General features: G+C 32.5%; 2 protein-coding genes across 7 annotated transcripts in view; one reads left to right on the top strand and one right to left on the bottom strand.

Moving 5' to 3' along the window:
• The window catches only part of unc-5 (netrin receptor unc-5), a 520,122-nt gene that overhangs the window by 355,546 nt on the left and 141,906 nt on the right, over positions 1-22,670 (top strand). The gene's annotated exons all lie outside the window — the stretch shown is intronic.
• On the bottom strand, positions 1,987-21,849 carry LOC143203134 (EH domain-containing protein 1-like). 3 transcript variants are annotated; one of them, XM_076415277.1, is made up of 10 exons: positions 21,773-21,849; positions 21,492-21,729; positions 18,180-18,297; positions 15,113-15,283; positions 12,588-12,769; positions 12,302-12,429; positions 9,723-10,155; positions 3,571-3,756; positions 2,169-2,363; positions 1,993-2,097 (listed from the first exon to the last, which is right to left on the bottom strand). In XM_076415277.1, exons 2-10 carry the CDS (start codon positions 21,594-21,596, stop codon positions 2,056-2,058), a joined length of 1,560 nt encoding a protein of 519 aa, XP_076271392.1. In that variant the 5' UTR covers positions 21,597-21,729; positions 21,773-21,849; the 3' UTR covers positions 1,993-2,055. The 3 variants fall into 3 exon arrangements, with proteins under 3 accessions (XP_076271391.1, XP_076271392.1, XP_076271389.1); XM_076415276.1 differs by lacking the exons at positions 21,492-21,729; positions 21,773-21,849 and adding an exon at positions 20,479-20,743 and having other exon boundaries at positions 1,987-2,097; positions 2,158-2,363; XM_076415274.1 differs by lacking the exons at positions 21,492-21,729; positions 21,773-21,849 and adding an exon at positions 20,479-20,743.

Raw genomic sequence — 22,670 nt, 5'->3', positions numbered from 1 at the left:
AAAAGGCTTCAGAATGTTTTCTAAAGAATTACAGCCTTTTTACAAACCTGATTTATTTAATAAATTTGGGTTATTCGTTCACAACAATGCGGTTCAAGAAATAAATTCATTAACTATAAAATTATTAATATTTTAATTTAGAATCGATTAAAATTGAAAGAATCGATTATTCCACTCGATTAATCTATTCGAATCGAAAAATATAAAAATAAAATGGGAATCGAGAATCGATTCTTTAAGAAATATTTCTATCCCAGTTGAGGGATTTTAATTATACAAGAGCGTAAGTTTTAAATAGTAGGTTTTCATTTCGTCCGTTAATACATCCTCTGTCTTGCTAGTTGCCCAGTAAATTTGATGTGTTCATTGTCGACAAGTTATACTTTAATTTAAAATTAAAATGTCAAAGAGTTTAATTGGAATTTTAATGAAATACATCTGCATCTTCTAAAATATATGTTGCATACGTGATTTGTAAATTGAAATGGTACATGATCGTAAACACCATCGATGCAAGCTATGGAACAACGGCATTACAAAAGGAAATAACAATAAAAGTGAGCTATAAAAGCGGATCCTGCCTGATTCTACGATCAAAAGAGTCACCTACACCGGGGTATTATAGTTTATTATGCGACGATACTATAAAAGTTTTTATGGCCACGCGACTGTTAAAACGCGTTGAAAATATTAGTGGACAAGTAAAAAAGGCAAATAGGTTTTTACCTGACCACTGAGGAATGTCATGACGACCATTTATAATGAACGCTACCAATGTTAACAGTTAAGTAATTTCAAATATTTTTTGTTTTCCTTGAGTGTTTATTTCGATTTAAAAGTGCTGATACTAGTTTTCCTAATTCTTTTCAGTATTCTTATAATTCCACTTTTATCAAGCATTTGAGGTTTTTAAATTATACATTATTTCAGCAATATTTAATTGGTTACATAGAAACTTACGATGCTATCAGAAATATTAATTTGTGAACCAAATTTATCGTTTCCAAAATTAAATATATGAGAAGATTTAATATTTGGTACTCCCATACCAGAGATATTACAACGATTAAGATATTTATGAAGAAGTAATGATGAAAACTATTGCCTACAAACTAATTTTAAACGATGTACAACTGATGTTGTTATTGTGGATCGAATTACATCGGGTATATTTATAACCAACTCCATGTTGAAGCCTCACTGACAGTAAAGTGTGAACAAAACATTTTTTCAGTGCATTGAAAATGTATAATATCTAACGAGTAAATCGCTTTAGTGGGAAGTTTTACTTAAAGTTATCGAATGTGAAGCATCGAGGAGTTATGGTAACCACGCTCAATCAATGTCAACATATGAATACTGTTTTCGACTATTTAAAATTGGCGATTTTAACACCGAAGACAAAAGGCATTCTTTTTGAATTTTGTTCATCAGATGGGGATCGCTATCGACCACAACTGTTCATTGTGTGAGTCGAGCAGTGCGCCAAAAACAACTGAAATACAAGCAAAAACACAATAATGTCATTCTTCAGCATGGCAATGCTTGACCACATCTTGTAAAACTCGTGAAAACATGCTTGGAAACATTAAAATTGGAAGAGTCTCTCACCCCCGCCGTATTCTCCAAATTTTGCTCCTTCTATACTTGTTCCTGTATATGAGTCGTGACTTCTCTGAGCAGGGCTTCACTTATAAAGATAACAAAAAATTAATCTATTAATGGATAGCCGCAAATGATACATCGTTCTCTCGAGATGGAATCTGTAAATTGCCTGAAAGATGGGGAAAAGTAGCGGCCATCAATGAACAATACTTTGGATAAAGCACATTATACAATAAAGCTTAAAATTAGGAAAAAATATTTTAATACTAAGTTATAAAGCTATAATAAAATAACAACTAATAAACAACGCTGCGAATAATATAACAGTGTTGAACAGTAATTTTATTAAGTACTAAACAAAGAAAAAGTCTATTATTTATAGTAATATATTGTTTTTGTCAATATCGTTGAGATAAAATACAGGTATATTGATGCACAATTATCAGCTTGTTAATCGAAGTCTTCCTCATCAGTTCTTTCCAGCATTATCCACTGAAACAATAGGAGAATCATTAATCTACCCCCAAAGTCCCCTTGTCTAATTCAATGTACATCGTATATACTTTGTCTTTTTTCTTCGGAGGCACCAAGTGATCGGGTAACTCGGTGGGAATGTCGCTGCCGCTCAATTTGACGTTAATCAAGTGCATGCCCAGGGCGAATTCGTCCTTATCCAGGAATCCGTCTCTGTCTACGTCCGCCAGCTTCCATATCTTCGCCAAAACCGTGTTGGGCAATTTAGATTTTATAAATTCTTCCTATTAAATGTTATTAAAATTGAATACTATTTTTTAGATTTATTTAGAACTTTTTTGTATAAGTGACAGAAGTTACGGGTTATAACTTTGAATATTATCATCAATTAACGTTACAATCATAGTGTGTATTAAAAAGACGTGCATTTGATGTGAAATATGAATGCAATAGATCGCATCAAAAGATCCGAAGGCAATATCAATAATAAGTTTTCCAAAGAAAACCTACACCAAAAAAGATCCTGTTCGTAATGTTATAAATTTTTATCATATACATTTGTATCTGCATGCTAATGGTGATTGGCACAAAATGGAACGTCCAAGTCAGAGTAGAACCAAAGAGTGGACCAAAGTGAACCAGTTTCAATAAGCTAGGTAAAATATTATAACTTATATGAAATATTATAAACAGGTGTTATATCCATTGTAGATTGTATATTATTCGGTTAAAGTACATTAACTGAATGTACTAATAATTCAATTTTGGCGTCGTGGCGTCGAACCTATTCAACCCAGTTGCTTAAATATTCTAGTTGTTTTTCATAGCGAATAACAACTTCTAAAAGAACATTTCTGTTAGACATTCTTCGGTTGTAGTGTTTCTGGTTCTGTTCCATACTCTTCTAGCTTTTCTTCGTTCTTTTATTTTATTCAATTTCTTCATTAATAATTTACTTTATTTTCGCATTTCTTTCTTGTTGTTGGAGTCTTTTTTGCCACAGACCAAGTTTTTTTTTTATAGATTTTAGGTATGTTTTGCTCAAAATCGTGTATAGTTTTGAGTCTTACGTTTAAAGTCTTACGTCTTAAGTTTACGTTCCTCACTTGAGCATCGCCCTGAATAATAATTACAATTTGTAACATTAATAGCTTTAGTAATTCATTTCCTTTTCTATGTGCTATTAGTCGTGAATCTCAAGTTGTGTGTTTAAATAAATTAAAATCTATTCTCCATTAATAATTGTTGTGTCATTTTGGTTTTGGTGATAAATATATAGCTGCAGTGTTTTTACATGTTTTAACAATAATTTATCAAATAAATATTTTATTATATTTATATTTTAAAAAATATATTTTTATATTAAACAAAAACTTCCTACAAATTCATGAATACTTTTTCTTTAAATAAATACAATATTTTTGTGATTGTTGATGACTGTCATCATCCCAATTCAATTATGTCTATGTTACACGATTAATTAATGAATACCTTAACTGTTGAGCCTGATAAACGGCCGTTAATGGGTCCCAAAGTGTCGAACAGCGAATCGTACGACGCTCTCTCCTTGTTAACTATCCATTCCGGTTCTCCGAAGCCGGCGTTACACCCCTCGCCGCTCTTGAAACCAAACGGGGTAAATCTCTCGGACACGTTATCGAAGGCACCGCCTCGTACCTGCAAAAAATCACGTTTATTCGCGTTATTTCCAGTCGGCCTTGCCAAATCCAGACGACGGGGACAGGGTCCCCGTCCGGAGAAAGAATAATAAGAAAAAAATCTGTTATATATATATATATATATATATATATATATATAATTGATTGTAGATTTAATGCTTGACGGAACAACGATCTCGAGGAGGGATGAACGCCTGACAAAAAAAGAAGCTGACACTGACGAATGGCGTGTCGAGCCGCTAGGTGATATTTCTTTCATTCCTCATAAACACCGAACAAAAATGGACCAAACTTTTACCCTCTGTGTAATGAAAATTTATGGCTTCATGTCTCCATGGCGACTGAACTCTTCGACGGATCTCTTTGACTTTTCGATCAAACTGACCCTTATGCTATTTACTAAAAGTAGAGAAAAGTTTTTTAACAGATTGCTGTCATTAGTTTCGCATTTAATACGTCGCAATAAGCAACACAAAATATATATTTTTATTACTTTAACAGGTCTATAAATCAATGTAAAAAAATTACAACAGATGATGTTAATGAGTATTAAATTGCATCGGGTACATTCACAACCAAATTCATGTTAGAGCCTCATTGACAGGTTTCAGTTATCAATATGTGTTATTTCCTCAAAGTGTGAACAAAAAATGCTTACAATGCATTAAAAATATCTGAAGATGTATCGTGTAAATCGTATTTGCGGGATGTTTTACTTTTTTAATTCAATTTTCATGATCCATCCAATACTAGTTTAGACGTTTTAAAAGTGATGATTTCGGCCGAACAAGAGAGTTCTGCACAGCCAAATACAGTGCTATTCATTATTATTATGTTACTACTAAAATTTGAAAACGAGTATTCGGTATTATTCAGACCCTATTCGATGAAACCATCAAGAGGGATAGCTATTGACATGACTTGTGTTGATGTTATTCTTCAACACGCAATGCTTCACTTCGTTACAAAATCGTTGAAAACATAGTTGGAAACATTAAAATGGGAAGTGCTACTCCTTCCGCTGTATTATCTAGACCTTGCACCTTCTGAATTACTACTTGTTCCAATATAGAGTTGTGACCTGTCTGAGCAACGCGTCACTTCTTATGAAGATGACCGAAAATAGGCCGGTTAATGGATAGCCTTTCTATTTTTAGTTCTTTTGAGATCGAATCCATAAATTGCCTGAAAGATGAGAAAAGCAGCAGCTATACGTACGCAAAATATATACGCGTAGCGTCAAATTTAAAATTTAAATGATTAAAAGATGAGTAAAAACATTCGGACGAACTTGTGTATTGCCGCTACTGCTGCTAATGTAAATCGATTTAAAAAATTCCCGGAAATTAATAAAGATTCTCTGAAGATAACTCTAAAAATTGAAAAAAGTATACGTGATTCAGTGGTATCGTTCAGTATCTGAAATGTTTTTTTCATAAAATGGGTGACATTTTATGAAAATTGTTTTATATTAAATATATGTTCGTGTTTCTTGAGTTCATATTTAAATTGTATAAGTACTTTTTACTCCAGATTATAGATATTATTCAGTTATTTATTCGTTATTATTCAGTTTTAACCATAGCAATGTATGTCTCAACCGACTGAATCAACATACATAAAATCTAGACAGAAGCAAAGCATAAAACTTTCCTTTAAATATTTATTGTATTCTATTTTATAAATATTCATAACAAATAATATTCATACTAAAAATAAAGACAGATAATAAAATGTTCAGTAATATACAGGCTCAAATAAAATACTTTCTAACCACTTTTCAGTTATTATTACGTAATTATATTCATAGAGTAATAGAGATGTAACTCAATAGGGGACTCTGGCGCAAAGTTTTGCTTTGTCCAACATCGAGAGGGCGTCATAATTGGCCCGTTCAAGTAATTTGATTGGCCAATTTAAATCTCCATTATAGGCACCTGTAAGAGAAATATTTTACTGTGAAGACATTTGATTGGCTCATTAGTAATGTTTGACCCGTGACAGCCTAGACGTCATGTTTAATTGGCCAATGAAATTTAAATAACGAACAATTTTGTTTCTGAAATAAATTTATTAAATAAAATATAAATAATAATATAATATGTAAAGTTATATAAATATACTTTTTTTTCAAAAAAAGAACATTTGACAAAAATTTTGATATAACATATTATCGACGTTGCAAAATCGCTAAATTAAATAAAAGAGAATAACAAGAGATAGCTCAAACACCTACTGACAGTATTTTCATTTCATCCCCGGTTAGTATAGGATGTCAATATTTAGATCCCTCATGTTCATCCTCTTCACAATTACCTAAAGGCCAATGAGGTGAAAAAATTAACTTATGTTGAGCTCTTCAAATGATTTCTAAAACATACTAGCCGAGGATGTATATTCCCGAAACCATGACCTAAATTCAGAACAAACCATCTTAGTTAAGTTACCAATATATTTATTTGGACAATAACACTTTTTTTCTTTATTGAAATGAACTCATCAAGTTAGTTATTAAATTGATGACACTTTAACAAATTTGTTCTTACTTAGGCAATAAATTTTACACCAAAATGCCTCGTGTATTGTATATCGGTTAATCCTCTCTTAATAGATTTGCATTCAGGAGCTATTATTTTATTTAGGCTGCAACTATTGATCCAAGAAGAAAAGTGTATAACCATTTTCGTAGCGGTTTTCGGAAGGGGATTAATTTCTAAAATTAAAAAAATAAATATTTGATATATATATATATATATATGAATAAACTTATCCCAACTTACAACAACAAAACTTACTGTAACAATCATAAATTCTCTTTGATACTTAATCCAATCGATTTGGGATTTTTAACATTATCGACCATTTTTTAATGACAGTTAAATACTTCTTCGACCGAAAGCGATTCAGCATTTCTCTACTATCTATGCCTGCAGGTACACAACACTTCCTAGACCGATAATTCACTTTACTTTTTGTACTACCTACTTTATATACTAATGAACTAAAAATGTCTCTAAACGCACTACGTCACTACCATACGTCAGCCATACTGAAAATGGCGCTAAAATAAATAAACAACAAAGGTACCATAGAAACGAAGTGAGACAATCTGATCCCGCCGTGGCTTATAGCCTAGCGATTAAAGCCTTAGAGATTAAAGTAATAAGTTAAAAGTAGTGACATCTAGATGTTGAACGTCGCGAAATATTTCTCCAAAATTTCCTATGAAGTTAAATCTCTATTTCTCTATGATTCGACCCGACGAGATTTTTTCAATACTTCTGTTTAGCTCCAAGGCACAAATTTCACATATTTTTCTCCCTCAATGTATTAGAAATAAAGTTATTCGTTTAATATGCAATAAGTGCACTGTTGAGCGACAAATTTAATCCATCCACATATAGCTGATTTAAGTTCATCGAACTAATTCGTAAAACTAATTCTCAGTTCTAGCAACCAAAGAAACTCTGCTTTGGAAATACCTCTCACAAGAATCGAAGCGCTTTTTCCAATCGAAGTTGTAACGAACTTTCGAAATGGAGAAATTCCTCGTTTTTAATTTCCGATTTCTGAAGCTAACGACGATCTCCATATAGATAACTGTTGCTAGCGAGACGCGGTCTCTGGTGAAGACATTAATAAAGAGAATTATTGTCTTGTCATCGCGGGATATTTAATTTATGTATCTGTAATATTCAGGACATTAATTACGTTTTGGCAATGACATAACGCAACTACGTTTAGAACTGCGGAAGCTCTCTCGATTGTTTGCCTATTATAATAAAGCTTGCTCAGTGGCTCCGCTAGACGGTGCTGTCGACGTAATCTTGATATAATATCACCGAATTTTAAATGATATTCAGAAGACAAGTTTTAATACCAAACTCCAAAATCCCCATTCCTTTTGTAAACTTTTAACAATAAATAAACCCATTTAGATCAGAGCTAGTAAATATTTCAAGAATTAATGATACAGACCTGCTCAAAAAACTTCTCAATTGTTTTAAATCATTCCAATTTCTCACAATTTAATATTTCAGAATTAAAAACCAGCTTATAATTCACTCCTTATGAAGGAAACATAAATATCTTAATGTAATATTACTTCTAATTGAATGTCCATACAGCTAACGATTGGATGCTGGACTACAATTTGAAAGTAGTCTCCATGTATAAGAAAAACATTTTGCATAAAACTTTAATAGACCCCAAAAAGAATTTTCATCATATCTACACATAAGTTGGGCTTAATGAAACTAATCAAGCAAACAACAAACACAACAAACGGCAACTGTCTTAGATATTATAAGAAGGCAATTTTGTTGCGTCTGATATTCGTAAATTAAAAATATAAAAGTCCTTAACTAATAAACTTTTCTTAGCTAATACAGGTATAAATTACAAATTCAAAATTCTTGGTTATATGATTCCGCTTCTTGCGCAATCACCTGGACGAAGAGTAAGAGAAACGGTTACATCAGCTCATAAAATAAATGAGCAAGCGATACCAGGGACGATATAACAAGTCAATTGAAAAGTCCCCGGCCTGTCACATAGATGGCTTTACTAGAATTAGATTCATATGTTTTTTAGTTAGCCTTAACGCTCAAAAGATGCGTGTGTAAATTTTACAGTGGTCGGATCAGTAGTTTGTGAATTGTGGCATTTTGAGTGAAGCAACTTTTGTTATTGTGAAAAAAATGGATAAAAAGGAATTTAGCGTGTTGATAAAAGATTACTTTTTGAAGGAAAAATACAGTCGGCTGGCAAGGTTATGGCGTCTGTATTTCGGGATGCATATGGAATAATTTTCATTGACTACCTTGAAGAAGGAGGGACCGTCAACAGCGACTATTATGTAGCGTTATTGGACCGTTTGAAGGACGAATCGCTTCGAATTGCTTCCTCAACCACCGTATTCTCCAAATCTAGCCCCCAGCGACTATTTCCTGTTCTCAGATCTCAAAAGAATGCTCTCTGAGAAGAAATTTTCGTCGAATGAAGAGGTGATCGCCGAAAGGACAAATAAGCGAGACGGAGATGTGTATATTCCTTCACGTATTAACTTTAAAAAAGAAAAGGAAAAAAATAATTAGTGAATACTATTAATTATCAATACTTGAATGTTCGGTGAATAAATAGGAATGGAATTTTTATATGGAATGGAATTATAGCCCACAAATGTTTTATCGGATTTTAATATGTTAGTTGCTATTTTCAAATAATATACTGTAATAAATATAGACAATACAATAGAAGTTAAACAAAACCTAAAAACTAAAGATGTACAATGAGCATAAATTCGAAATAAAAATTAAACATATACTTAATCATAGAAAAAAACTAAATCATGATATAATTAAAAATGATGGCACAATAAATACTAGGGCTTTTTTAAATAAAGTAAATGCTTTGTTTATTATTGAACATATAGTATTATAGTATTATAGTATTATAGTCATATAGTATTTTAATATTTATCATTCACAATTTTAATCTTTTTAAAATAGAAAAAAAATATCGTTCCAAAATACTGCTATATTAATATACAATATATTGTTATTTACCAACAAACTACCAAACAAATTATAAAACTATATATTACGTATACATTTATGTAAGCAAAAACTGGGTACATTTTTGTCAAGGTCGCGGTTAGGACGACAGAGTTATAACGTTAAAAATCAGTCGAATTAAACTAATAGAACCAAAAATAGTAACAAAAAGTAGACGACTGAAACAGTCGATACTAAATAGTAAGAAAATCAGTCGGACCGAAAATAGTGACTGAAAACAGTCGACTGAAACTTTTTACTACTTTTTACTTTTTACCAATGACAGTTTCAGTCGACTGTTTTCAGTCGCTATTTTCGGTCCGGTCAATTTCGGTTTCGGTCAATATATATATATATATATATATATATTATATATATATATTGGGGAAAAAACATTGTAAAAACTTACCTCCAACATAGTCGATGGGCTCGTATCATGCGGTACCATCGCCATCAACTGAGCAATATCTTCGCACAGCATCGAATCAACGTCATCAAACAGCTTGGGTTTGTACGAGTGAAACCTGCTGAAATCGCTCTTCTCCAACAGTCCCTTCATTCGCTCCAAATCGGGAAAATCAGCGCCGGAAATCTGCTGATCGCGCCTGATCCTTTCGTAAACCTGATCCAGATTTCTGACGAGATCCTTCTTTTTCGCATCTTTGCCGAACACGGGCATCTCCTTTTTCAATTCGGTAATAACGTGCGCATGAACCTTAGCCAAGCGAGCCCTCTTTATTAGGTCGTTCAATTTCCGGAGGGCGGAGTTCTTCGGCAAACTCTGGAAATCCTTGAACAGGTCCTGCGTCTCGTCTTCGAAAAGTTTTCGATTGATGTCATATCTGTTGGACGCAAACAACACTACGCTAAATATTATTGGAGTTTTCATTTACGGTGATGTCGTTTTACTCTAAAATTAAATGCTATTTTGGACACGTAAACCTGGGTTTATAAAAACATGTTTGTTGTTCGTTATTGCCTTTTTTTTTTGTTAATTTGATAATTGGTTAACAAACTTAGAGTAGGTTAAAAACATCCACTAAATGTTTAACCCAAATTAAATCGGTAACATTTTTAAGTTAAAAGGTAAAGTTTTGGAAAGCTTATAACATTTATCTATCTCCCACACGTAATTCTTGGTAGTTGCTCGCCATACACATTCACCATTATTATTAATATCAAAACTAAGGGCGTGGAATATGAACTCATTTTTACCCATTACGAACTAATAATGATTAAGTTGCAATACAAAGACAGCTGACCAATTAAATTTAATTGATATGAAGGACATCTAGTTAAGTTAGATAAGGGTTGCATTATGATATTATGATGTATTGTGATTAAACGTTCAACTAGCTCAAAATATTTAATTATAATAACATAGTAAATATAATGCATATCTATGTAGAATATCGATCCTAAATAATATGAAGTAATTAAAATTGGTGAAAACAATAATTTAAACAATAATTCTCTATTTTCAAGATTATTTATTTTAATCATATGCTGAGGGCTATTCAATCAATATCAAGCAAATTCAATCTATTTAAATTAGTTTCAAATTGAATAACTTTGGAAATATGTCATTTTTCCCAAAAACAGCATAACTATGCAGTGATATCGCGCTATCAATACTATTATACTCGTAGTTTTTAATAGTTTTTATTAATCAAATCAATTTCTCTTCATAGAATATGAGGTGCTGACATATAACCCGATCATTTTTTCACTTCAGAATGGTATTTATTGAGAAAAATTGTTGCAGTATATATGAATCAAAATATATTACATGATTTTATACCACTTTTTTCTAACTTTCTGGCAACATGGCAATACAATGGTCAAAAGAACGATATTAGTTTGGCAGCAACCCGTCTTCGCACATTAAAATTTTTAAAATATGTTCTAGCCAAGTCATGCTACATCTTCCTGAACAAGTTCTATCAGAAGGCACTATATCTGATTCACTCTTCTGATAGGGAGATATTTTCTCATTTGAGAAGCTATAGTACATCTTTTACATCATTACAACGCGTGGCCGAACAGTGTCATACGAGAGGATGATTTTGCGTCTATTTCTAGTTATGATTGCTAGTGTTTTTGCAAGTAGCCTTCAGTTTGTTCAACTGATATTGGCAGATATCTTCAATAACAGTTTCTTTCAGTTTCAGCAACTCATAATATACTGCACCTTGCTGATCTTACCCCAGGCTTTACGGCTTTACGGCCATGAGCTTCATCATGTGAATAACTCTACTAGAGTAACCCAGCGCATTTGATGAAAAGTGATTATTGATGATGACCAATCACAATATGTCACTCAAAACTCTTCTTTCGTCAACAGGCAATGAAATCGCGATAACAAAACGGTTTAAAATGACAATTAATATGGTAGACATACTTCGGATATATTTCGTCATATCTAAATGTGTGAAAATAATTAATTCATCAGCTGCTGAGCTGTTTGAACATTTTTTGAGTACGATTTTGTCCAACAAGTCATGCAAATCCTTGTTTTCGAACTGTTTCTGTTCTACACAAAATCGACAATTGGGATATAGAACAGAGTCACCATGAGTTCATAAAATTGTTCGATAGGCTTTGTCAGTAGAAATCTACTCAAACAACAAAAGCACTGATTTCATGACGGTATTCGATGACTAGCCTCCGTATACACTGATGTAACTCAATAGCACTATTTGGAAGATTGTTGCTTTATGTAAAGAGATGCCAAAGCCATCTAATTGAATAGTAAGTTTAGATTATTAACTACATCACTATATTTAATATTTTCATCACTAGATGTCGTAGATCAAAATATTAAACCGTTTGAACGGTGCTATATTTATTAACCTCAAAATTAAATGCTACATTAACATAATAATAATCAATTATTGGTTAATACAAAATTGGTGATTTCCCAGTTTTGCAGCAAAATCGACACATCATCCAAAAGTCTTATATTAATACAAACTTAATTATAATCACCGTAATGGCTGGTCCCAAAAAGTTCCAATGAAAACCCGCACGACTTCGGGAGTCTGGAGCACCTTCCCCAAAGACCACATCAGCGCTCCATACACCCTCATTAGCTGCTGGTGATCGACCATATCCGCCTGCAACGAAAAATCGATCCTAAACCCAGACAACTCACCCAGTCCGAGCACAATACCAACTAAAAAGCAATAAATAAAAACGAATTCTCCGCTCAGTCGGTCGGTTTATGAGGAGAGAGAGAGCATCCCGAAAATCCGACCGCGACGCATTTCTATACCTTGTTAAGGATAATTCGGATTTTATCGTCATGTCCTCGAATCGCTTCGATCGAACGTCTAAATTCATCGGAAATATCCAGCTTGTGGGCATCGAAAAGAAGAATAATACGATCGACTCGTTCTGCGAACCACTCGAGGACTCCGGTGAAATCGTAGCCGCGATCAATCCGTTGTTTTTCTCCTGCAAACAAAATCGACATATTACTGCAAATAATAAATGTGTACGGGATCAATCGATGTAGGAAACAAGAAGCTTAAATATACCATGAATTTGTTGTTTTCGTTATTTTTATTAAAGACTTATTTTTATTTTTATATCAAACCTGTCATGTCTTAAGAATAACGGGAATTACTCAACTAACTTCAATTTACTCCTCCTATTTTATTATACCTATAAATTACATTTAAATAGTTTAATTATAAATTAATTAAATGTCAAAATATCGGTACAATGTATTTCATTCAAGGTATTGTCATTCGATAGCCGCTACTTTTTCCCACCTTTCAAACAATTTACGGATTCCATCTCGAAAGAACAACGTATCCTTTGAGGCTATCCACGAATCGACCCATTTTTTAGTGTCTTCATAAGAAACGAAGCGCTGCTCAGACAGGTTATGACTCATATGTCGGAACAAATAACAATCACAAGGAGAAAAGTGTAAAGAATACGGCGACTTCCCATTTTAGTGTTTCCACCGGGTTTGCAACAATGCTGCGATCTCCATTGATTGTTTCATCAAGTAATGCCTTCAAATCCCCATCCACAAGTTTATTTGGTTGTCCAGAAAGCCCTCTGTCTTCAATATCCAAATCACCACGTTTACAATAGTGAATAATAAAAAATAGTTACATACGCTTCACACAACATTCAATGAATTTCTTCAGTCTCCTGTTTCTTCAAATCGAAATAAAAAAGTAAAGCTTTCCGCAAATAGTAATAGGTACAAATTCAATAATTTTCGGCGAACTCCAAAAACTTTTCGTCCACAGTTCGACGACATGACACATACTAAAAAGTGAAGCCTGGTAGTCAGTCTTTAAAATGAAGTTGGTTACAAGTTACACTTGTAACCAACTTTGGTTACACTTTGCGCATAATTGAATTCATTGCTTTGTCGAAAACTAGTGGAGAGACGATATCATCTTAACGGACATCGACTCAATACTTAAATTTATTAGAAAAGTTGTTTCGCACTGATACTAATAGAATTATCGTAAGATGCCTAAGTATTCAATATAAAAATTAGATAACTGATATCAGACTTATTCCCAGGTAACTTTTTGTGGTTTCTCTTTTCAATACTCAGCATTATAATTTTTCCGTAACTTTCTCCGATCGTTAAACTTCCCCAAAAAAATCCCCATTAAAATCCCCAAAGGTTCAACATCCCCAATGACCTTGATCATATGTGATGTCATTTCGTTTGCTCAAGCTTCTTTAATATATCTAGTGATTTTATCATTTATAATCTAATGTTCTAGGTTATTAGATTTTATTGTTCATAAAACCTCATCGTGCTACTTTACGAAGATGAATTTCGATTAAAAGTAACACACTTTTAAAACTACCTAAAGCAGTTCCCTCAAGCAAACAAAAACGTATACTCTTTACACATTGGCGAGAGTTTTCACTAACTAAATCTGTTATGTTGACCAGCATAATACTCGATGTGTCTCTTTGCTGTATGCCAGTGTTGATGACTGGCTTTTTAGACTAGCTGCTTCGTTAGAAAATTACAATTAGTTTTGTGATCTTATAAAATTAGCTGTAATCAAGTATGCTTGCTCCTACAGGCGTCATTGATCACGGTTTTTAGCCGTTGTTTACTCGGTCTGTATAATTTTATAACCACTAACAGAAAACTGATATTATAATAATTCTTACAATCAAGGGTAATGCTTTTCTTATGAACTAATAACTATAATGACCTTCTTCCAAACTATATCATCTCTTCAATAATCTGAAAATCCCTTTCAGATAAGTTACTAAATGTGCAGCAGCATATATTTTTCTTCTATAGTGAGGTTCTGTTATTCCATTAATGCAAAATTTAACTTTCAGAAATACTGTTCGCCATAAAAGTATTAACACATTTTAAAATATGTAAACGAATATATATTAATGAAAAAATTGGAAGTGATTTTTTCTAGGTGTTCACGAACACGACAGGCATCCCTTTGATGGCCGGTATTTTAGAGTGTTAACGTTAAAGCGGGGCGAGAATGGTTCCCGGAGGGTGAAATATTTTCCTCGGTCTCGAAAGTTTCCACAAAGCTTTGTCCCATCACGACCGCTAAAACGGCAAACTTGCGAATACTTAAAAATGTATTGTTGGGGAAATAACTCGTTCAGTTTTAGTCAAGAACGCTCGAGTAAGCTGAATGTAAGTGAAGGAGTAGCAGAAGAATTATTTTCTTATCGTTTTATATATCACTTGTGATTATGTCGTCAAACATGATGGACTTTTTAGTGACAGTTACGAAGATTATTATTATTAATAATTAGAACCTTTATAGTTACCTGCAAGTATTCCTGGTGTGTCTATTATTGTCATTCCTTTCAAAACTGGCGATTTCATTATGGAACACTGAAACCTATTTAGGAATGCATTACCGAAAGCTGACAGTGGCCTGAACTGTTTCTTTGGATCCACGACCAACGCATTTCCTGGAATAACTCCATCATTTTCACCTTAAATCAGTGAAATAGAATAATGGTTATAAAAGTGTGTATCTTCAAAATTTTTTTATAACATCTATATTAAATACGCTTAGCACAATCTGAATTAACAATTAATTTATTACTACATTTCATTTGTACTTGGATTAATTCACAAGAAAGACGAGTGCGAGAAAATACATCAATATGTATTCCTCAATTATAAAATTATTACTTATAGCTATAGTTTACACTAATATAAGTTCATATGATTTGGTTCGCTTCAATCTCCCGACATCCTGCGAGTTGTCCAACAGTTGTATTGCTTCCACTTTAGTATGATTTGGTAATCTTCTTTCATGTTTCAAGGCGAAATCTTGGATAACTTCGCAAATCCATTTGATTTCCAGGTCATCGTGCAATTCTTCGTTGGTTACGTAGCGATAAGCATTGGTAATTAATCGAAAAACCTTGTTTTGACAGCGTTGGATGATTAGTTGATTTGAATATTTAGTGCAACCCCATATTTGGACCCCATAGGTCCAAAATGGCTTTATAATTGTCTTATAAATTAACCTCTTTGATTTTAAATCAAGTTCAGATTATCTTCCGACTAACCAGTATAGTTGTTTTATTTTAGTTCTAATGTGTTTTGCTTTTTGTCTAACATGATGTTATCTTCAAGATAACGTAGTTTTAATTAACATGCTTCCATTAACTCGAAATCAATTTTTCTTGGTCATTGGTCTTTTAAGGTCCCGATCTTTTAAGTTTAAAATCGTTTGTCATCGTTTAAAATGTTGGAAACCATAAGGTAATTTAAAAAAACAACAATAAAACAGATCAGCTCTGATTTCTTAGACTAAATCTTAAACAAATCTTAGTCTAGCATTTACTTAAAGTTAGTAAATATATTTAATACAAATTTTAAACATATGAATAAACTTTTCGTTAAATATTTGCCTCGTCAAAATGGCCATCCTCAGGTCTAACTAATTGTGACAAATTGTATTCATTCTTTTTATTGACTTATTTAAATATTCGAAGTACAGTGTCTTTCATCCTATTTGTAAGTATTCCACAACTGTGCTCAGTTCAATGCACATCATTTCTTTACTTTTCTCCCAATTTCATCCTATATAAATGTGAATGGCGAAAAGTGTGACTGTTGTCATGTTTGACGAAAGTTGAGGGTCATTTGCTTGTTAAAAAACAAACCTTCGGCCAATTAGATTCACTTCAGAAGGAATCGAATTTTTCTAAAGTATTTTCAGATAGCCTTCTTTATCCTCTATTCTGTCAATTTGATTAAATCACATGGCCGGGCTCATTATTATTACCAGGCTACGACCACTGTGCGAACACAGGCGCTACCGCTATGCCAACAGTCTACAGTACACGCTGCTGAAATCCGTTTGCCTTTTAACTGACGCACAAAAACATTATTAATTATATCCAAAAACCTAAAATTAGGATTGTCCATATCCGTCCATGAAATATTTTTCAGATTGTTTTGTCTAGTTTTTGTATGTTTTGACAACTACGCACTCTCTCAAGTCAGCAGACAATAAACGTTGTTACGTTACAGCTGTAGCTGAAACTAACATTTCCCGTATTTCATCTGAAGTAGCATTATTTGAGGCTCAGTTAAACGACAATTTCATTTTGACGACAGATCCTACCAATATTGATTTCTAGATTACAATGTATAATATTAATTGTTATAAATTTGGCGATTGCATTAGCCAGGAAAAATGTTTGGTATTCCGATATTCCTCAAACTGACCATAATGTAAACCCTTACATGAAACTGAGACCTTTTCAGCAATTTTACGCATAGAATATCCTTCCAGGCTCAGTACAAAGTACAGATAGCACTCTGCAGTTCAGATAACAAGTAAAAATTGCTGAAGACATGCATTCTAAAAGAATACAGTTTGAATCCACGATATTTATTAGGACATCGTAGCGGCAGATGAGAAAAGAGTATAGTTTGACATATCAATCAGCCAAAAATTTCAACTCTACCAAATCAAAAAAAAAAATGAAAAAGTCCTTCAAATGTCAAGATGACTGTTTTCTTTAATTATCTCATTATTATGCTCTTGGAATTATTTTTATAAAGTTAGACACTAAATAAAAAAATATTATCTGAGTAATATTTCGCATAATGTAAATCAAAATTTATAAATATCAACTGTTTCGAAATCCGAAATTCTAAATAACTTTTTATTTTATATGTATAACTCATATACGTATTACTATATGACCAGGTGAACGTATTCCCTTCATCTCTGTTCAAGTTTTTCGGACAATAACAACTAAATCATTCTTCTGATCAAGAATAGTTCACTTCATTGTCGGATTGTGAGCACAACGCCTATCGATTTCCATTTCAGATCTGCATCTGATTGTTGATAGTAGATAAAGTTGTTCCGGTATCTGCAATTGGCTAAGATTTTATTAACTTATTTTTGATATCCTATAATACCTTATATATTCTATAATAGCAGCTTGATAATAGTGGCCAATAGTTTTAAACAGTATGCAACATTTTTAGTCATAAAATAAATATCCGAACTCTCTCCTAAATATATCACTCCAACGGAAATATTGATTCTCCAACAGAAGTATTGTCTTCGCAATTATTCGATATGTTCTCACGATATAAACCTTTCATGGACGTTCTCAATTATTTTATTAACAAAATTGGCGAAATCGATCCAACCGTTTTCAAGTTTTAGCGAAGTATCTTAATAATAAAAAATAACTTCCTAAAACCTATATTCAATTATGATTAGAATTAATCGATTTACTAACAACTTAGAAATATAGACCAACACTTACAAAATAGCCCCCCAAAGTTTTCGATAAATTGCATGCCATAACCCCAGCGGTCGCAAAAAAAAAGCAATGGGCAAATACTAACCGTACATTACCGCTATAAATTTGTCAGTGGTTGGTTCGGGACCAATCCTCATGCCGGGAAAGTCCCTCTCCAGCAGGTATCTTATGAAGGTGGTTTTTCCAGTGGAATATTGTCCAACCTGCAAGGGAGAGATAAATGTACCGAATTAAGGCAGCAGACGTGTATAATCCGCGCAGGATTCCGCAGGTGCTTTATAGAAACGATGTATAAAACATTTTAGCCGTCGCCGTGGGATTTATAAAATGTTCGGACCATTTTATATCGGAAGGCAAGTTGTTTTCTATCGGTATTTTCTAAAAAGGAGGGACGACTTGGGTACAGCGAACAAAAAAAAGGCGTTAAAAAACTTCTTCTCTATGGGGACAATACGGGGAAAGTTAGCAAATTCGATGTCACATTATATATTTTTCATTTTTTTTTTATAAAATAATTTTTTGACCTTTCAGAAATCGATTTTTCTAAGTCATAAATATTATAGTAATCCTTCCATTGTCATTAACAGTTTAGAATGTTAGACGTTATACAATATGATAAATATTATGTTAAAAATAAATATTAATCAGGTTAATCTAAACCATCTTAGTAATCGTAAAAGGAGAACTTTTAAAGACAGAGTGAATGAAAACTGAATGAAACTATAATTGGCGAACAATATTTATAGTCAATTCAAAACAATAATGACACCCGTGACCAATATGTGTCTGTCAAAAGTTAGAGATAGAATACTGTTTGAGAAGTAACCGAAAGAGCCTGCAAATCTTGTCCGTTTGTCAAACGTCTACAAAATTCTTCAAAATATTATAATTACGGGTTATAAACCAGCAAACGTAATTTTAAGGCTTTAATAAGTTGGAAACTGCCGCGGTTTTTATTGAAAATATATTTTTCACGTTGCACTTGCACTGAATATTAGTACGGACATAGTCATTAAAATATCTAAAAAATAAAAAAAAATCGAATTTATGCGAAACAGGTGATGAAACAAGATCAGTTTGATGTTTCAGAGATCAAATATACGAAATGTATAAAAACAGTAAGTAGTTTTTTCAATCGAAACATATATAGAACTGTCTAGATTTATGGAAATGAGCATAGTCGACAATAACACCTTCGGTTTGGATGAGTTCGTCCAGATACATTGAATAAGAAATTAACAAATGGTGGAATCTTGAGCAAGTTTTTGACAAATTGGACATAAACAGCTAAGTTATTCATTTGACTAGTGATTCTGAAAGTGACAGTGTTTGAATAAAACGTAACGAATGATGGTTTATGATTCAGTGCTGACAATTACCAAGACAGGGTGATGAAAGAGGAAACAACTAAAAGTCGGTATACAATTAATATACTTTAATTGTGGGAAATTGTATTATAGAGTGTGAAAGATTTACGAGCAGTGTGTTATTGTTCAGACTATACCTACTAGTGTGGAAAAAAGTTCAATGTATATATAATAAAACAACTCTAACTTATAAATTATTGCGGTTTGACACGTTTTGACAGGTCACCTGTGTCACTACTGTTTTGAATAGACTATATTTGCAGTTGATACGTTTGAATCTAACACTTAAATATCAAGCATTGTGATGAATATGTATTGCCATATAAATTAGTTAACAGATTTCTTTTTTAATTTGAAACTTTATTTGTAAATAATCTGTACAATGTTTTATTCATCGATGGAATTGTTCATCGATAGCCTCTCATCTTTTAAGCAATTTACGGATTCTAATACATGAAAAAATTATGTATCTCTTGTGCTGAAGTGAAAAGCTGCTCAGACTGTCTGACACACGGTTTCGAAATGTTGGAGAAGCGCAAAAATGGATCGATTATTGAATGACTGCCAAATCAACATCGTTATTTCAACGTGATATCGCCATGTTGTCAGAAAGATGAAAAAAAGTTGGAAAGAAAGGAAAAGAAAATCATGGAAAATATTTTGCTACTACTACTACTAAATAAAAATATATATTTCTCTAAGATATATGGAGAGTACCATGTCACAGAAATTACTTGATATAGTTCTTCCAGTTATCACTGATATTAATTATGAGCCATGTTAGATTCAAATGTTGTGAGAATGATAGGAAAATAATTATAAACAATTTTATATAAATAATATTTCGAATTAAAGGTTAAAAATAATCCTGAATTCCTATTTCTAAATCTAACAGCTTAACTAACAGCTTAATTCTAATCACATAATGATAAATAAATAAACCTTTAATACATAATTTAATTTAAATCACATTTCACTATTTTTTTATTTGATTTAAATATTTTTGATTATATTTACCAATAAGATCAGAGGTTTTGCATCAAAATCTGCATCCGACAAAGCTGGCGAATGAAACTCATTGAATAGATAATGCTGTTCCAATGGTACAAGTTTGTTCTTGTAAATACTCTTCAGACCTTCTATGATATTCGAATAACACTCCGGGTGACTCTCCGGGACTTTATTCAACCAGCTAAACATTTTGAACACACAAAATGATATGATCCACACCGAAAAATCAATAATTTGCCCTCATATACGACCGTACTTGACATTTGTCAGAATGTCTAACAAAAATTTTATTGATGACACTCGATCGATAACGCAACCATGGACACAGCAACGTCAAGCGAACAATAGAACCGGAAAGCATTGTTTACAGCGGAAAATCGCAGCTCAATCGAAGACGCAAAGAAATAGTTTCCTGGAATGCCTCTCTTTTCAGTCGAATGCCACTGAAATAACTTTAATTCATGAAAAGTTTAACGAAACTAATCCCATTGCCTGGGAAACTAGTCGAGGAGAAAAAAAATACATCCCAACTGACGGCTTTATAAAGAAAACAAAAGGAAACTTTACTCAAAGGATTAACTGCGCTTTGATTTAGCTTTCTCGAGCTAAAATGGAAAGATTCTATACAGATTAACGGTCACTATGATTATTTTTTGGTTAAATATTAACAAAATCACAGAACAGGCAGACTTAGAATACTATCGCCCATGTGTAAAGTTGTAACCAAGTTTTGTTCGTCCAAGCCACCTGAGGGCGCGCAAAGCGGGTTTATTTACTACAGGAGGAAATTAAATAATGGGATTAAAAATATTATTTACATTACATTATTATTTACATTATTTTATTTGCATTAAAATATTATAATATATGAAAGCTAGAATAAACTAAAAGCCAAAGTTAAATTCGGCAACATTGCGACGTTTTAAATCGAGATGACTTGTCTTCACTGTCATTTTAAATAGATTAGATGTATGTATTATAATTTCAATTATCGATGTAGATTTTAATTAAAGACTTACCATTAAAATTACAATTAGCAAGTACATCTTGGTTAAGCATCTTGGTGGTATTCCACATTTGGGTCCACAGTCATCTGGTCGGCCTGAAATGCAAAGATTAAACATTTCTGTTCATGTAGTTTATGTAGGAAATCATAAGAGGTTTCCTGAAGTTTATCATTATTTGATTTTAAAAATCGTTTCTGCGCTAGAGAAGAATCCTTTAGAAAGTAATTAATTTTATCTGAACTTTGACCTCCTAGAAAATATTAAGATTTTGCATTCAAACAAATAATATTTACCTTAAATGCAACAAAAATAACAAGCTAACAACTTTCCTTACAAATAATAAATATAAATAGTATAAAATAGAAATAACCTGTCGCACAGATGTCACAAAATGTCGAAATTTCATGAAGAGAAAAAAATAATTTGTAACCTTTTTACCTACGGTCCTCTCGTTATACGGACGTGGAAAATATAGTTGCGGGTGTGCCCATTTAAGTTCACATTCTATATTTGTATGTTTTGTGAACAAGATTGCAAATCCAGGATTATAGAAATGTAAAATTTTAGTGCGCTCTCTATCGGATGGAATAATAGCAACCACTCATGAAAATTTTGTATATAAAGCTCATAATAATTTTGATACTATTTTGCGTATTATAAATATATTTAGTTCAAATATTTATTTAATATTAGTAAATACACATACATAATATAAATATTATTAAATTGTTATTATAAAAAAGAAACGTGACGTTTTGGAGTATATGAGCGCCATCTCACAGTCGGAGCAGTAACCAACTTCCCCTCAAATACGTAATCCAAAGCAATTTACTAAGCATTCATGTAGTATTAAGACCTGTTGGGTGTAATAGCTTAAGAAAACTACCGGACAGTTATATAAAACTCGTATCAATTTATCAAAAACTTTTTCGGGTCATCGCCAGTCCAATTACAAGTGAAAAAAATCGAAAATTGAATTAAGATATATATAAGTTGTCCGCGTAATTTATATAAGAACCTAACCATAAGCGACAAGTATAAACGTCGACGGACTTTTTTTTGTCGTTTTTCGAGACGTAGAATTAAATTCCGTGAAAAATATTTAAGCCAGGACAACGTAAATGTTTTATGACGTGTCCATTTCTTTGGTCTGACGCGGGAATCGGTCTTTGTAACGTTGCCGCTGGAAAC

Source organism: Rhynchophorus ferrugineus, unplaced genomic scaffold, assembly GCF_030347505.1.
Source record: "Rhynchophorus ferrugineus isolate W39M unplaced genomic scaffold, kcgeb_rfMv2 rfM9, whole genome shotgun sequence".
NCBI classification, from domain to species: domain Eukaryota; kingdom Metazoa; phylum Arthropoda; class Insecta; order Coleoptera; family Curculionidae; genus Rhynchophorus; species Rhynchophorus ferrugineus.
This window is presented reverse-complemented; position numbering and strand designations above follow the sequence as displayed.

Coding starts and splice junctions, on each gene's coding strand:
- LOC143203134 (XM_076415274.1), bottom strand. CDS start 20,661: ATGTTTAGCTGGTTGAATAAAGTCCCGGAGAGTCACCCGGAGTGTTAT. Junction 18,298..20,478: donor CAAAACCTCTGATCTTATTG/GTAAATATAATC, acceptor TCTCCCTTGCAG/GTTGGACAATATTCCACTGG. Junction 3,757..9,722: donor GCCCATCGACTATGTTGGAG/GTAAGTTTTTAC, acceptor GATTTTTTGCAG/GTACGAGGCGGTGCCTTCGA.